The sequence below is a fragment of the Triturus cristatus genome, chromosome 1_2, assembly GCF_964204655.1.
Source record: "Triturus cristatus chromosome 1_2, aTriCri1.1, whole genome shotgun sequence".
Taxonomy (NCBI): Eukaryota; Metazoa; Chordata; class Amphibia; order Caudata; family Salamandridae; genus Triturus; species Triturus cristatus.
In genome coordinates this window covers 295,072,251-295,086,656 of record NC_140580.1, presented here as the reverse complement: position 1 = coordinate 295,086,656, position 14,406 = coordinate 295,072,251, and the positions used below count along the sequence as shown (strand labels likewise).

The following is a 14,406-nucleotide window of genomic DNA, read 5'->3' as shown; positions in this document are numbered from 1 at the left end:
TCTGTGAAATGCACCAATTGTGAATGTTGCTGGATTACTAGGGATACTTAACTGCACCCATTGGACATATGTTTTCTTTCTGTAACATGCTTATATATAACCTATCTTATGGAGTTAACATTACACAGTCGTGAATATGATAGACGTGTAGAATACGGGATGTGACTATTGCATTGTACTGACTGATTTATCTGTGTTATATATCCCACTGCATGCTGTGTATTTCGATACTGGACTGTTCACTGAAATGCGTATCTAGTGATCAACTGATAACAGAATTTATTTTCCAATAAACAGATTCAAACAACCAAAATAATGACACCACACACTATTTTTTATCATAGAGGACGTTTTACTGCAAAAAGAAAAACAGTTGTTTTAGATTTGAGCCTGATTGCACATTAAGAAATTTGCATTACAAAGTTGTTTAAAAAAAATAGTCGGGAAATGATGCCAATCACTTTGTGAGCCCAACAGTTTTACCATTATATTTCACATAAAAGGAGCGCTGCATTCACACAAGAGGCCGAGCCCTTGTTTCAAAAGGACCACTTTCAACACCAGTGAAATTAGCAGCAAGCTTCAACGGGATTGTCTTATACAATTGTACAATAAACATATCCATATTGCGGATAACACACAACACCGTAAGCCTTGTAAAATCAATTTGTTACGTGTTGCAAAATGGCGGTTTTAGCTGGACCCAGGGATTGCACATACCTTGGTCCAACCACCGGCCCTGCTTTGTCACAATAAACAAATCATTAATCCACCTTTGCCCAAAGTCCCATAACTACTCTTTAGAAATGCGCAAATCACCATAAATCTTTGTTTTGAAGAACAGGTAAACAAAAATTGTAGAATACTTCTAATTAATAGACAAAAGATGACTTCACAATGGATTCTACCGTTTGATGCAATTAAACAAACTAGAAAGCCATCATATATAACTGGAACTAACCCATCACAGTTTAAACATGTGGCCCTTGCACCCCTGGATGACAACTTTCAAAAACTGGCATACTGCCTGCCAGATGAAACACTGTGCTGGACGTAAGAACTGGTAGTACCTAGTAGTCACTTCTATACAGGCCTCGCAATGAAGGCACTTTGAGCTATAGTAAATGTAGCTGCCAGCCCGTTTGGGACAGGGTGGGCCTTACTCTGCCACTCAAGCTCTTTGTTTAACGAAGTGGATGGCTGTCTCAACTGATATTACTTTAAAAGCGTTACTAGTGCTCTATAATAAACCCTAATTAATGTAGGCCCAGCTACATGCTTAAACAAGATTGTCGTTTGAGCAATACTGAGTGGTTCAGAGATGCTGGGTCACAAAATTTGAATGTACAAAATGCAGCTAGAACTCTGTTGGCAAATCATAACTTTAAAGAAAAACAGCATTGGTTTGTCAAATATTATACTCTACAGCAATACACCTTTTTGATTCCATTGCAAAAGATTTGGAAGTGAGAAATTAGCACGTGATGCAAGAGGCAGGAGCTTTGAATTGTATAGTGTGCTATTCTAAAACAAGATCGATAAGTGCACTCTATGAGGGCAGGACTAGGCTGGGGGCGCGGGAGGAATTAATTTTGGTGCTGTGTCCAACTAGGATTCTTTGCACACAACATGCTACTGGCTTAACCCTTAAAAATAAATTTGAAGAATGTCAATGGATTCACGACATTATAAAAAAAAAGGGTATTTTGAAATCAAAGCCATTGAGGTTTTACACACAGGCGTTAGCCGTTTTGGGGTACTCTGCAGTAGTCTTTTTTTCTATTTTTTCAGTCGTTCCGAGTGTTAAGGTAAATATTTTTGTTTTAGTTAAACACACTAGACAACAGCAAAAGATTACTTCCTGTGTAAAAGCAGCACCAATTTGGTTGAAAGCTCTTCACTCCTTAGGAGTGCATTCACATGACATTCTAACCTTCCCCGCTTGCAAAAACATTCTTACCTATACAAAAATGTAAAAAGCACTTAAAATAAAAAACACGATGAGATTATAAATAGGTTTTTATCGCCACAATATACATTTTGAAATCAACAAGTAAAAACATGTTTGGATTTTTAATCATAGCATATGAGAAGTTTGAATTCTCACAGCTTTCAGTCTGAGTTTGCTTTTCCAGCGACTTAAGGCACAAGGTTTAAATTGAATCTTAAAATGTCACGTACTGTCAGATATAACCAGGCTGAATTTGTTCAAGAAAATAAAAGAAGCACGTTTTGGACTGTACTGCAAAGGAGCATCAAGGACAAAGACGACAGAGTTGCCTGGCTGCAGTGCTGTAGCTCTGGTTCTTACAGGGGAAGAGCTCTACCAAAAACTGTTGCTCACTTTCAAAACATTATTTTAACATCACATTCCCTGTGGAGACCTATTAAAGTAGTCAAGTAATGAGTGTCTTTCATTTCTATTGTGAACACCACTTTAAAAACTAGAACTCTGCTTTACAAACCAACTCTAGCAGTGCTGGTCTAACCTACTCCCTTTAACGCTTACAATAAACCGTCACAGTATTTAACACTATGCTGTGTGTGGTGGCAATATCAACTTTGCAGCCTCTCAACTTCGTACAGATTTACGATCATGCAAAGCAATTTTAATCTAATATTAGTCACCATTTATGAAAAAGTCGGTATCGGGTGCAAACCTGAAATGCTCTTATTCAGCCCATTTCTGAGATTATCAAGTTTGTTATTTGGTAAGGTTTGCCATCGCTTCAACCCTTAGGGAAGAGTGGACAAACCAAAAGCATGTGCTTTATGTACGACAGAGCTAATGTAGAAACAAAAGGAACTGGCAAAATGTTTTAATACTCAAGTGCAGTCCGTGATGCGCAAAAAACTGATCTGCAAATACACTCAAAAAGGGTCATTTTCAAAGCTAGAATACAGGCTTTCAAGACTGAATCAATCCACAGTTTTCCATCCTGCGTTCTAGTGATTTGAGTCTCATTATATTTTTACGTGAAATGACCAAGATTTAACACTGGTGGAAAATCAATTCTTATTGCACATTTATTTTATCCGAAGTTCTGCTCATGGACAATATGGTAGAGGGTAGACGTTGGTTCACAGAGAGCAGCACATTCATAAATTGCCTGATGTCTTTTCCTAGGATTCCTTCATTGGACCTGTACATTGTCTTCATATTTGAAAAAAACCATTTGGTTTGGTATACGGTTAAAAATGAGCAACAAAGGAAACTGGCGTAGTTTCATCTTCCACAGGAGCACCTGGCTGAGGATTCCAGAACAGGACCCGAAGTGTATTTTTAGTCAACGGTTACAAAATGTAGAAATGTACATTTGACGTTTACTGTTGAGATTTGGAGCAGTTGACCATGAGGACATGTCTGAGGAGTACTTCTCTTACAATTCGGACAAGCCACAAGGCCGTCTGAACTCCTGCCCACGTTCATGGATCCATTTATTGGACACTGGAAAAGATAAAACAAATTAGAGTGTATTAGAATGCACAGAAAATAAACAAAAAGGTCAAGAAGGACCGATTTCATAACAAAAGAGCAATGAGCTCTGCAAGCAGTAAGAGAATGTGATGTTAGCCAAATCATCTAAGAGGAAGATATCAAAATGTGATGCTAGGAATATGGAGCTGTGCCAAAAAAGGTGACAGTCTGGATATGCAAGTAGTAATTCAGTGGTTCAGATTAATTCAAGCATATCCATCTATCACCTTACTGCTATCCAATGAAGGAAATATGGCAGCCAAGGCCAAAAAAATGAAAATCCACCATCTAGTTCACAAATAAAACAAGCACTGATAATGCCAACAGGTCTAGCTTTAAAATGTGAACACATGAAAACACCAGCAATCACAAATGCGGTCTTAGGCATGCAGTCAATCTGGTGCAGGCACTTTGGAAATGAAATAGACTCCCCCTAGGTGGGCAAGCAAAGTTTGCCGGTCCTTCTGTACGCTGATGATGAGCTCCTCATGGCGTGGACAGCGAGGGGTCTACAATGCTTACTGAACTCCTTTTTACATTTTATGGAGGACTTGGACTTGTTGGTCAATAACAGCAAATCGTTTATCATGCAGGTGGTCCAACGTCCAGTTAAGCCCTACACATTTTTGGTGGGGGCTACGCTGGTCCCAAAGACCGGCGTTTTATCATACCTAGGGGTGGTGTTTGATGTATCCTTGAACTGGCGCCCATTGACAAGTTGAAAGAGAGGGGGTTTTGCTGGGGCTGTTGCTGCCGTTCTTAACTTTGCTTCTAGACTAGGAAGTGGACAGATCGGGGCACTTTTGCAGATTTATAAAGCTAAATGTAGATTAAAGGTCACCTATAGGAGTGAGATTTGGGGCTATATCGAGCATGAGGTATTGCAATCTGTTGAAAACACTTTTCTGAGACAGATTCTCTGCTTACCGCAGTGTATTTCATCGTTCATAGCCCACAAAGAACTTGGGGGTGGCTTTCCTCTCAAATGTGCTGGCTTATCGTCCATTATCATTATAGATGAAAACCTGGATGAAGAAGGGAACTGACCAAAGTAAATAAATCCTAAAGGATTGTCTCTCCCTTGACCATTCTAACCATATTTGCTGGTTAAAGTATGTTAGAGAAAGTTTTACCAGGATGGGAAGGGCTCATCTATTTGAGAATCCAAAGGGAATATGTAGAAGGGATAAGTACTCGGTGAAGGAGACATTTTTCAAAATGCGCACGTGGGCCAGGAAAGAGGAGCCGAGGAAGCCCAGTGTTCGTAGGTGTTCCCTGCTGAAGACGTGCCATCAACTGAGCCATATCTTTTATGAATCAAAAGTACCCATGTCCGCTTTTTATTGATTTGATTTAGTCAGGACCTCTTTCATTATCTTTTAGCCCATACCCGTGGTGCATACCGAGGGCAGTGCCTCTTAACCAGTGGCTGCGACATAAAGTTTCCACAGAATATGACGCACTTCTTAATGTTTACAAGATTCCAAGAAAGTCTTATTATCCCTATGCTCAAGAAAGTTAGCTTTAGCCAGGTTAGACCAGCTTTTATATTTCTACAACTGCCCTCAAGCAACTCAGTACTACACATTCTTAGCTTTTTAAGGGCAGCTTAGTTCCAGCTGCGATTAACTTTCATGGTTAAATCTAGGTCATTGGGGTAATATGAAATTGTTTTTCATATGGATCCGTCAAAAGTGTTTGTTATTTAACTTTGTATTATGTACTGTTTGTGGTAAATTATTTGATGGAGATTTGTAAAGGTGTTAGTTTGACTTTTATGGTTCTCTTGTCAAAAGCGAATGAAGTTGATGATGATGAATCAAGCAATTGCTTAGTAGCAAGAAAAGAGGACAATTCTGTATTCGTAGCTTTCTCAGTTATTTCAGCAGGAAGCGAAAGTAGTGAGATAGGGCGAGAACTAACTTCCAAAGGGTTTAATGAGGGCTTCTTTATATATGGTATGATTGATGCCTTTTTCTAGGTTGTAGGGAAGAATCTAGATTTGAGGAGGTTATTTAGGAGTGTGGTAAGATGTATGCCGATTGTCCTTGGTACCAGATGCAGGATTTTAGGCTGGAAAAGATTATTGGGAGCCCCAGATTTAGTGATTTCAATAATCTTAATTACCAGATCCATTAATAGAGGAGAAAATTCAGTAAAATGTGCATGCGTGCAGATAAAAATCATCCAGAAGAGTTTATTTGCAAATCCTTGTGAATTTAGAACTGGTTATAAACCTCATTCACCTTATGTTGAAAGTAGTCAGCCAGCTTATCACAGAAGGCTTGATTATGGCCATAGGTATTGTTATTGTCGACGTTGGTTAAAGAATTGACCATATTGAAAGCCTCTGCTCGATTTGTAGCAGTATTAATTTTGTCTGAAAAATAATTAGACTTCTCAGCAATGATCAAAGCTTTATACTCTGTGATACACTGTTTGTATCCATCTCTCACCTGAGAACTATACATTTTCCTCCATATTTGTTCTGTCCTTCTGCGATTTTGTAGTTTTAATTTGGCGGAATACCAAGGGCAGATGGTGTATCTCTAATGTGTGGACGTTTTTAAATCGGTGTTAACTGCTCAACAGCATTATCAATCCAGGTGGAGTAATTAGCAGTCGCTATATCTATATCTTTCACCAGATTTCGATCAATCTGTTACATTCAATTTTGTAAAAGGGTCGGGATTTAGTTGTATGAGGAGTTTTGTTTTTTAATACAGTCTCACCTGGCAACTCCATAGTGAAGAAAACGGCTGTGTGGTCTGACCAAGTCAGCGGCTAAACAGAAGTATATGAAAGTATAGGGTTGTTAGTAAAGATACCATCAAGAATGTGGACAGGTGAGCGGGTGGTGATAGAAACAATTTGTACTAGCTCAAAGCTTAGCGTGTAATCAATTAAAAAGTTCAGTGTCCTTATCCGTAATGGCTTTCAAATGAAAATTAAAATCACTAAGAATTACAAAATTCAACAAACGGGAGCAGGTTTCCAAAAGAGCATTTAGTGATTGTAAGAAGTTGGCTCTAGGCCCCGGGGCCCAGTAAAATAAAATACTATAACAAGTAATATTATTGAACAAACGGGACGTCACGGAAGCTCTTACCTATTAAGGAACAGCAGCTCTTCCTTAGAGTACCTGATATATGGTCCCTGATGAGAGGCAATTTGATCAGGGGTTCTGGCACTGGGCGATGTTCGGGCGCAGACAAGCACAGAAGGGTTTGACTTTAATGCAACCGCACGATCTTGCTGAAAGGGAGGATGAATGCTGCCCAGCCCACTTCCAACACTGGAGCGGGGAAATCGTTGCGTAGCGGTGGTTTTAAACCACTGCCAGTAAAAAGTGCAATAACACTGCACACAACAGAACCCTTCAAAGTCCCCCCAAAAGCATCCATGCACCACTCCCCAACTATAGAATTATAAGAGTAAGCTGAAAAGTATTTTTAAGAATCTGTAAAAAGAGAGCAAGAATTGCTCCTTACAGTCCGCAAATCTTTTGATACTGCACGTTCTCGGAGGTGGTGAAAATATCTAGCCAGCTTAGTCGTCGCTTTGGTAATCAAAGACCCTAGCTAGGTGGTTATTGGTCTAGGACCTAGGTGGTTCATAGTTAGGGAAGTGTTCTGATGCTTAAGCCAAATCAAGAGGTACAGAGCCTCCTGGCCCATGACTCCACCCAGTTTACTGTAATACCACATAGCAGTGGTTTTGACTGTGAAAACCTACAACAGCTTCACCCTGATGGACAACAGGAAGGTCTTCGGGGCTAGACAAATGGCAGACAACTTCAAAGAACACGTTTTTTTTTTACTTCGGTAACACGCTTTCTGGTCGCCTATCTAACTCCAGGTGCCTCACTTTTTAAATACTTCCCTAGGTGTCAAACTGGATCTGGAAACTTTTCAGTAGTACCTTTGTGCAACATCAGGTGGCACCGTGCAGCGTTCCACTGATGCCTTTCTGCTCCAGAAATGACGAATGGAGCCAATATAGGAGTGACTCCCTATGTGCTGACATCTGTTGCTTTCGAAGCTGTCCATGCTCCCAGACGCACAGCTCATCTTTTTAATGGACAGAGTCCAATTCACAGGACGGGGAGTATTGAGAGGATTGGTGAGGAATCTGCGGTTAGACAGTCTCCACCAGAAAGAGCGTTACCGAAAGCAAACAACTTGTTTTTCTATTAGAGAATTCTAACCGCAAATGCCTCACTTTTGAACAGATACAATACCGACGCAATACTGATTCGGAGGTGGGACTGTGAATTAGCTGAAATTATAAAGTCCTGTTGGATTGACCAGGAGAAATGCCCCTCTCAGCGAACCTGTCTGTTCAGACAACAGGGCTTTGTGAACGTAGGGAAGAACGCCCACGTAGCAGCCTGACAAATATCCAAGACTGGAAATCTTCATGCCAATGCAGTAGTAGCAGCCTTAGCTCTGGGAGAATGAGCCCATAACCCTTTAGGAGGCTGCTTCTTGGCCAATGCAGAACAGATTTTGATGCAGAGCATGATACAGTGCAAGATGGTCCTTTACTGCACAACTTTGCTCTTCTTTGCTCCAGTGAACCCCGCAAATAGCTGATCGTCCACACAGTTTTTTCTGGTACAACTGATGTAAAAGTTCAGCATTCTTTGGGGGTCTAGACGGAAGAGTCTCTCTTCCTTCTTACAGGTGTGAGGCAGTGCATGTTACACCGGTAAGGTGATAGTTTGACTAACCTAGAACTCTGTCACTACTTTTGGAAGAAGGAATGCCCGAGTCACAGAGCCAATTTGTCTGAGAAGGAGGTGCTACATGGCAGGTTGACAGAGCTTGGAACTCACTCACTTGCAGTGTCAACATTATGGCAACGAGGAACACTGCCTTGAGGGTGGGAAGCCACAAAGGACAGCTGTGCAGCGGCTCAAAAGTAGTGCATGCCAAATATGTAAGGACCGGTTAAGATTCCATTGCTGCATAACAGAGGGATAAGGAGGAAAAAATGTTGGAGTTCTTTGAAAAAAATGCACATCTCAACAGGGGATCTAAATAGCTAAGACTGGTCCAACAACTGTAGGAAGGCCCTTTAACTGTGCCCAAAGCCTTGCTGGGCGAGGGACAGAACAACAAAACAAAAGATAACCTGGCCTGGAGGGGTCTACTTGTCATGTACCATACCAAACAACAAATTATCCCTACAACAGGCTTATACAGTTTTTAAATCAAGGGAAGTCTGGCTGTCAAGATGACATCAACCACATTCGGTGGAAGATCGAAGTGGTTCAGCTGTCGCTGCTCAATCTCCAATCATGAAGATGGAGACGGAGGGTGGCCAGGAGCAGGACCATGTCCCATTGCTGCCACTGTATATCCTCTTGGAAGGGCTGTCTGATCGGAGGACAGAGGCTAATGCACAGGAGCTATGGATACCTCTTCCCAATCTGGAGCCACTAAAATGACATGGGTTCGGTCAGTTGTGATCTTCTTCAAAACTCTGGGCTGGAGAGGTATCAGCTAGAAGGCATACAGGAGCTACGAGCCCCACTGTGGGCGGAACGTGTCCCGAGAGAGGTGCTTTGGCTGAGTTAGTCTGCTCTAGCATTCAAATTTCCCACAAGGTGGTTCACCACCAGGAAAATTCCTTGATGGCCCAGTAATTTACAGAGGCGCATCGTCTCCTGGCAGAGCCTACGATCCCACCCTATTTTTTGCAAGCCAGTGGTGTAGTCCGTGTGTACCTGTACCAACCTTCCCTTGAAGGATGGCAGGAAGGTTTTCAATGCCAATGTGCAACTCCATAAAATTCAGTGGAACACATTCACGTATGGAAATGAAGCCCAGCAGTGTTGTCAACTGATTTTCCCAGGCAACAGGTAGCAACTAGGTCAGCACAAACAATGTGGTCATGTCTTGCCTGGAACGCATTGTCTGAACCAGAAAGCTCTAAGGTCTCCGGGGACTGCTGGCAATATTTCACAAGCAATGTACCAGAGGGCATGCAAGTAAAGACCGATTAAACAAACTGCACTGATTGATCTCAAGGTCAGACTAGCTAAAAATAACTTCTGTTTTTTCAAATGCCTCAATCAACTTGGAATACCTATCTGGAGGAGCTATAGGGAATGACCTTGCTGGTTGAGGGCTAAACCACCAGGATCTCATCGCCATAACCTGTTTGAGTAAGTTATGCAGTCAGCGTTTTGGAAAAAATAGATTGTAAAACAGTCGCTATTGCTTTTTTGCATCACTAATGAAATGTGCACTTTCTTCCCATTTGTCAATAAGCACTGCACTGTTCTATGGTGTACCTACTTGTTCGATTATTTCTACTTTTCCTGCAATAGAAATAAGTCGTCACGCAGTCGCCATATTGGGTGAGGGAACCCCATCAGAAGCCAAATGGACTGCAACAAGCACGGTTTTCAGGGCAAGCACACAACTTCTTCCCAATCAAAACCTGTACTTCCGTCCACTGACATGTAGGCAAAGTAAAAGCCCCTCTGCATTGATTCTGAAAACGCTTTTCTTTTAATTTAGAGATCTAGTTACAGCTGATCTGTCAAGCAAGGCCAAAAAGGACCTTAACAATGAAAACAACCAGAAATATAATGAATCTGTGCCCATTATAGATATTTATCCTAACTGGTCCGAATCACATACTGACTTTCAGCAGCATGTGATACGGAACTGGAATCAACACCATTAGTGCCAAACAAATCCAGATACAGATTTTATGCACTAATACATTCTTCATGTGAGAGAAACACAAAATTCAGTGTCAGATACTGACTGGTAAACACTATTAAAAGTACCGACTGTATTCAATAATTTAGACATAAGAAATGCAATTCAATAAATTCAAATGAACTATGAAAAAATATTTTCACTTATAAGACTACCACTTTCTCAACACTCCCCTTATGACAATTTAAAATTGCTTACATTTGATTTGTTTCTGTGGATATTTAGATGATAATCATGCTGTATGCCTTCTTTATATAATTATAAAGAAAAAAAGGGGTTAACCACATAGTGCTAAATGAATCTGGTTAAGAATAACCACAAGTAAAGGTTTTCAAGGATTTCTATGAAATTACTATTATAATGGATGGCATAAATCGTCATCTCATCGGAGAAGTACGCATAGAATGACCAAATAATTAGCTCACAATTTATACAGAAATAACTGTACACTGGGATCTCAAACGGAGTTATCAAAAAGCACAAAACCACAGTATGCATTTCTTAATTGGGTACTCTGAAGTGCCCTTGCTTTGCTATTCAAAGGACGATTTTGTGCATCTTAACTAAGAGGCAACGAGCAGGATAAAGTAACAAAAGCCTGAAGACAGCTTTCGCTTCCTGGCTGTGCTCCTGCAGATATGCTGCTTATAGTCTTTTTGGCCACATCCACAATTATTTTAACTACACAACTGTACATTAGCAAGCACTGCTTCACCATACACGGTTGTAGCTCTTCCCATGGATGCTAATGACACTGGCCTAGACCCCGTCCCAGTCCTGTTGGAGAGTCACTAGTACAGGGTCGAAAATATTGACTTCACACCATTTACAGAATGAACTTGACTCTCTCCCAACTCAATCACTGTGGGCCTTTTCTCTACTACAGCACTGTTTTAGAGGTGTGAATTAATTTTTATGTCATTGGTGTACTCGTGAATCACAAACACCATGAGCCGCGATCATGGCATCACTTTTACTGTGTTGTGACATTACATATACTACTATTGTGTTTCATCGTGTTACATAACCCATATCTGACATCCTATAGAGGTTCTACTCTTGGCTACCTCGGCATATCACTTTCTGGAGATTGCTGTGGCAGTGGCTGTTTTATCAGAGCTTGAATATCAAGAGAAAGGCAAATTCAGGGATTGGTGACTCCGGCATAAGTATTCCCGACCTGACACAAGACTGTGTTCACAAGCTGTTGCTCCAGCACAAATCTTCGAACCGCACTGGAAGCCATCAAGGTTTGTGAGCAGTTTTAGCAGGAAAATTCCTCCCCAGCTTATGTGAAATTTCAATTTAAAAACAGAACACGGATCTCCTAGCATCGTCAAAGCTGAAAGCATTTAGTTTGAATAAAAGAAACTAAGTGGGATTAATTACTGTGTTGTTCCCAGCACAATATTCCGCAATTTAACTTTATGGACAAAAACCTGGACACAATCATTAACATACAATAGCCCTGGGACACAAAAGCAGGCACTGTCAGGTAGCTGCAAAGAGCAATTTGTTGAATTAACACAATTTGGTCTAAGAGGCACCACTGTTTCTCGGTTAGTGTAGTCCCGATATCTCAATTTTTCATTTTGAATTGCATCTTCACTTTGAAGGTGGCGTTCAAATAAATACCGTGGATGACTTATAAATGCTTTTGATTTATGCCCATGTTGACCAGCTCTCCCCATACTATGAATGTTTTTCAAGCAAAGGGGCTGAACCCAAAAAACGGCTCTGTAGAGGTTTGGTTTTAATGAGGTGACAATACTCTTAATTGAGAGAGGTCCCACAATATTAAGATATGGAATGCAAGGTTGTTTGTTAGAACACTAGGCAGGAGAGATGGACTATGTGTTTCTGTATTGGGGTATCTTCTACTGCAAAACTGAAACTTGTTACTCGGACCAGCCCCTCTTTAAATACTAGTGACTCAATCTTTTTGGTTTCATCCACACATCAATGATCTTGCAAGTAACCTGTTCACTCAATTATCTTATAAGTGTGTAACCATTTGCATGTTATGTTGGTCTGTTTTTTTGCAGAGCACCACATCCATGCTATTAGAATATCAAGGAAACCATGACGTATAGACCCGTGAATGCCACCAGTCAACAAAGATTGAACCACTACTTGATTGACATCTTGGAAAATCTCCTGGGGGAATTTTTTGATACAGCATCTACCTCCCTTACACTTTTTTCAAGACCAGTGCCTGGAAATCAACAGCTTCATTTTATTTGTGCAACATTCTGACCTTTCCCTTCAGACATGGGATCAAGGGTACATACTGTCCAAAATTGATGGATTTCTCCAATTAAGTTTTAAAATCACTGTACACACAGTAATCAGGCACTTTTCAAATCAGGAGAATGTCAATTCCACAGTCCTTTTTCTGTATCTCCTTATAGACAAGGCAAGTAAAAGGAGAACACTCCCTATTCCCAACTGCTGTTGATCCATTTTCTTCTAACCACTCTGCATTAAACAGAGGATATGACCCCTTGATGCATTGCACTTTTTACCCGAGTTCAGCCTCTTGCAATTGGCATCCCATCACCGGTGAGGATATTTCACAGTAGCAGCTCAAGTAGGTATGTCATTCAAGATTACCTTTTCTATTTGGTTGTATGGAAAGAAGATGGCTATGCAACTTCAAGACTTGTGAAAGTTATTATAATTTGCTCTTCTGAGCATGTAGTTAATGTCAGTACTTCCTTCACTTGAATTATCAATGTAAGCTTATTATCCTTACCTATAAATGAACTGCAGATGGTAATCTGGGGTTTTCACTAAAGTAATATCCTCTGGTATCCCTCATCAATTCACTGGAGTGCAAAAAAATTAAGTTCAAAAGCCTTTCTCACCTCCACCAATTCTTCAGACGTTATATCCCCAAACACCACAGCTCAAGGCTCCCGAGATAACATATGGGTCTTCTTTACACAAGACAGATGTTCATGCACAGGCTACAAATAATAAGCGGTGATTAATATTCCACTAATATATTTGCTGTGCAGGATTATTAGTTTTAATAGAGAGTTAGAGTAACAAGCGATACTGAGCACCTTTGCTTGGTCATGAGGGATTTCCTGGTTCCTGATCCTTCACATCATATAGAGGTCTCCCGTAGAATCTTGATTTGGCAATGTACTTTTGGTAGAATTTAAATAATTTAAGGCTTACCCATTTATCAGAGATCTGTTTGTTTTGTGGTTATAAAACTCACAATTTCTGGCTTTCTATATTCTGGCTTTATTTGCTTTAGGCTGTCCAGCTCTAATTTGACCCTACCGTTGCCCAAACCTTGTTTACTGTATTCTTCCACAAACTCGTTTTCTGTAAAGAGGCCTTTAAATCTTGTTCTTATCTTGTCATATTTGCTGTGCATTCATAAACAGAGGTCAAATATCAGGCTGTGTCTTCCAGGAAACTTGGTGTTTATTTTTTTTCCTGGCTTCAAAGTGAGGATTTATGTGACAATCATTCTGGCTAGTGGGGTCTGCTTGAGGAAGACTGTACAGATGTTCTTTTTTTTTCCCCGAGCACACAACAAAAATGAAACGTCAGTAAATTAACTGTTCTGGCAATCAGATCAATACATTGGGTGATGACATTTCTACACATTATCATTTGTGCGCTGTATACTTTTATCAGTAAAACTGTATGTGATGGCAAAAGTACTGGTAATTTCAATTGAGAAGTGTTGTCCATAATGGCAGTATGCTACCATAACATGCATACTCCAGGTTATCCCAATCCACTCTGCCCTGAACCACTCTACACTGCATCAGTGCACTCTTCTTTGCACCACTCCACGTCTCTATACTCCACACCACTCCAATCTATGCCAATGCACTCTACTATGCACCACTGGACTCTTCCCCACTGCACTCTACTTCACTCTGTGCCACCCTACTCTGCAACACTGCGCACTATGCCAATGCACTCTAAACAGCTCTACGCTGCACTACTCTATTATAAACCACTGCATTCTATGACCGTATATTCCACAACACTGCACTCTGCCACTCTACGCCACTGAACTCTATGCCACTGAAGCACAAGTTACTTACTTGTATAACAATATATCTGTAAGAGACATTCGTTAGTGATAGATTCCTTACCTTAGAATATCCCCAGGTGTCAGACTGGATCCGGAAAGGTTTGTCAGCAGTACCCCTGCGCGTC

At 40.7% G+C, this 14,406-nt stretch overlaps 1 protein-coding gene across 3 annotated transcripts in view; it reads right to left on the bottom strand.

Annotated features, from left to right (window-relative positions):
* Positions 1-331: 331 nt before the first annotated feature.
* The window catches only part of P4HA1 (prolyl 4-hydroxylase subunit alpha 1), a 346,224-nt gene continuing 332,149 nt past the window's right edge, over positions 332-14,406 (bottom strand). For all 3 annotated transcript variants that reach the window (XM_085603803.1, XM_085603809.1, XM_085603804.1), the window contains exon 15: positions 332-3,448. In XM_085603803.1, coding sequence (XP_085459929.1) covers positions 3,381-3,448 — 68 coding nt within the window. In that variant the 3' untranslated portion in view covers positions 332-3,380. The remainder of the gene's footprint in view (positions 3,449-14,406) is intronic.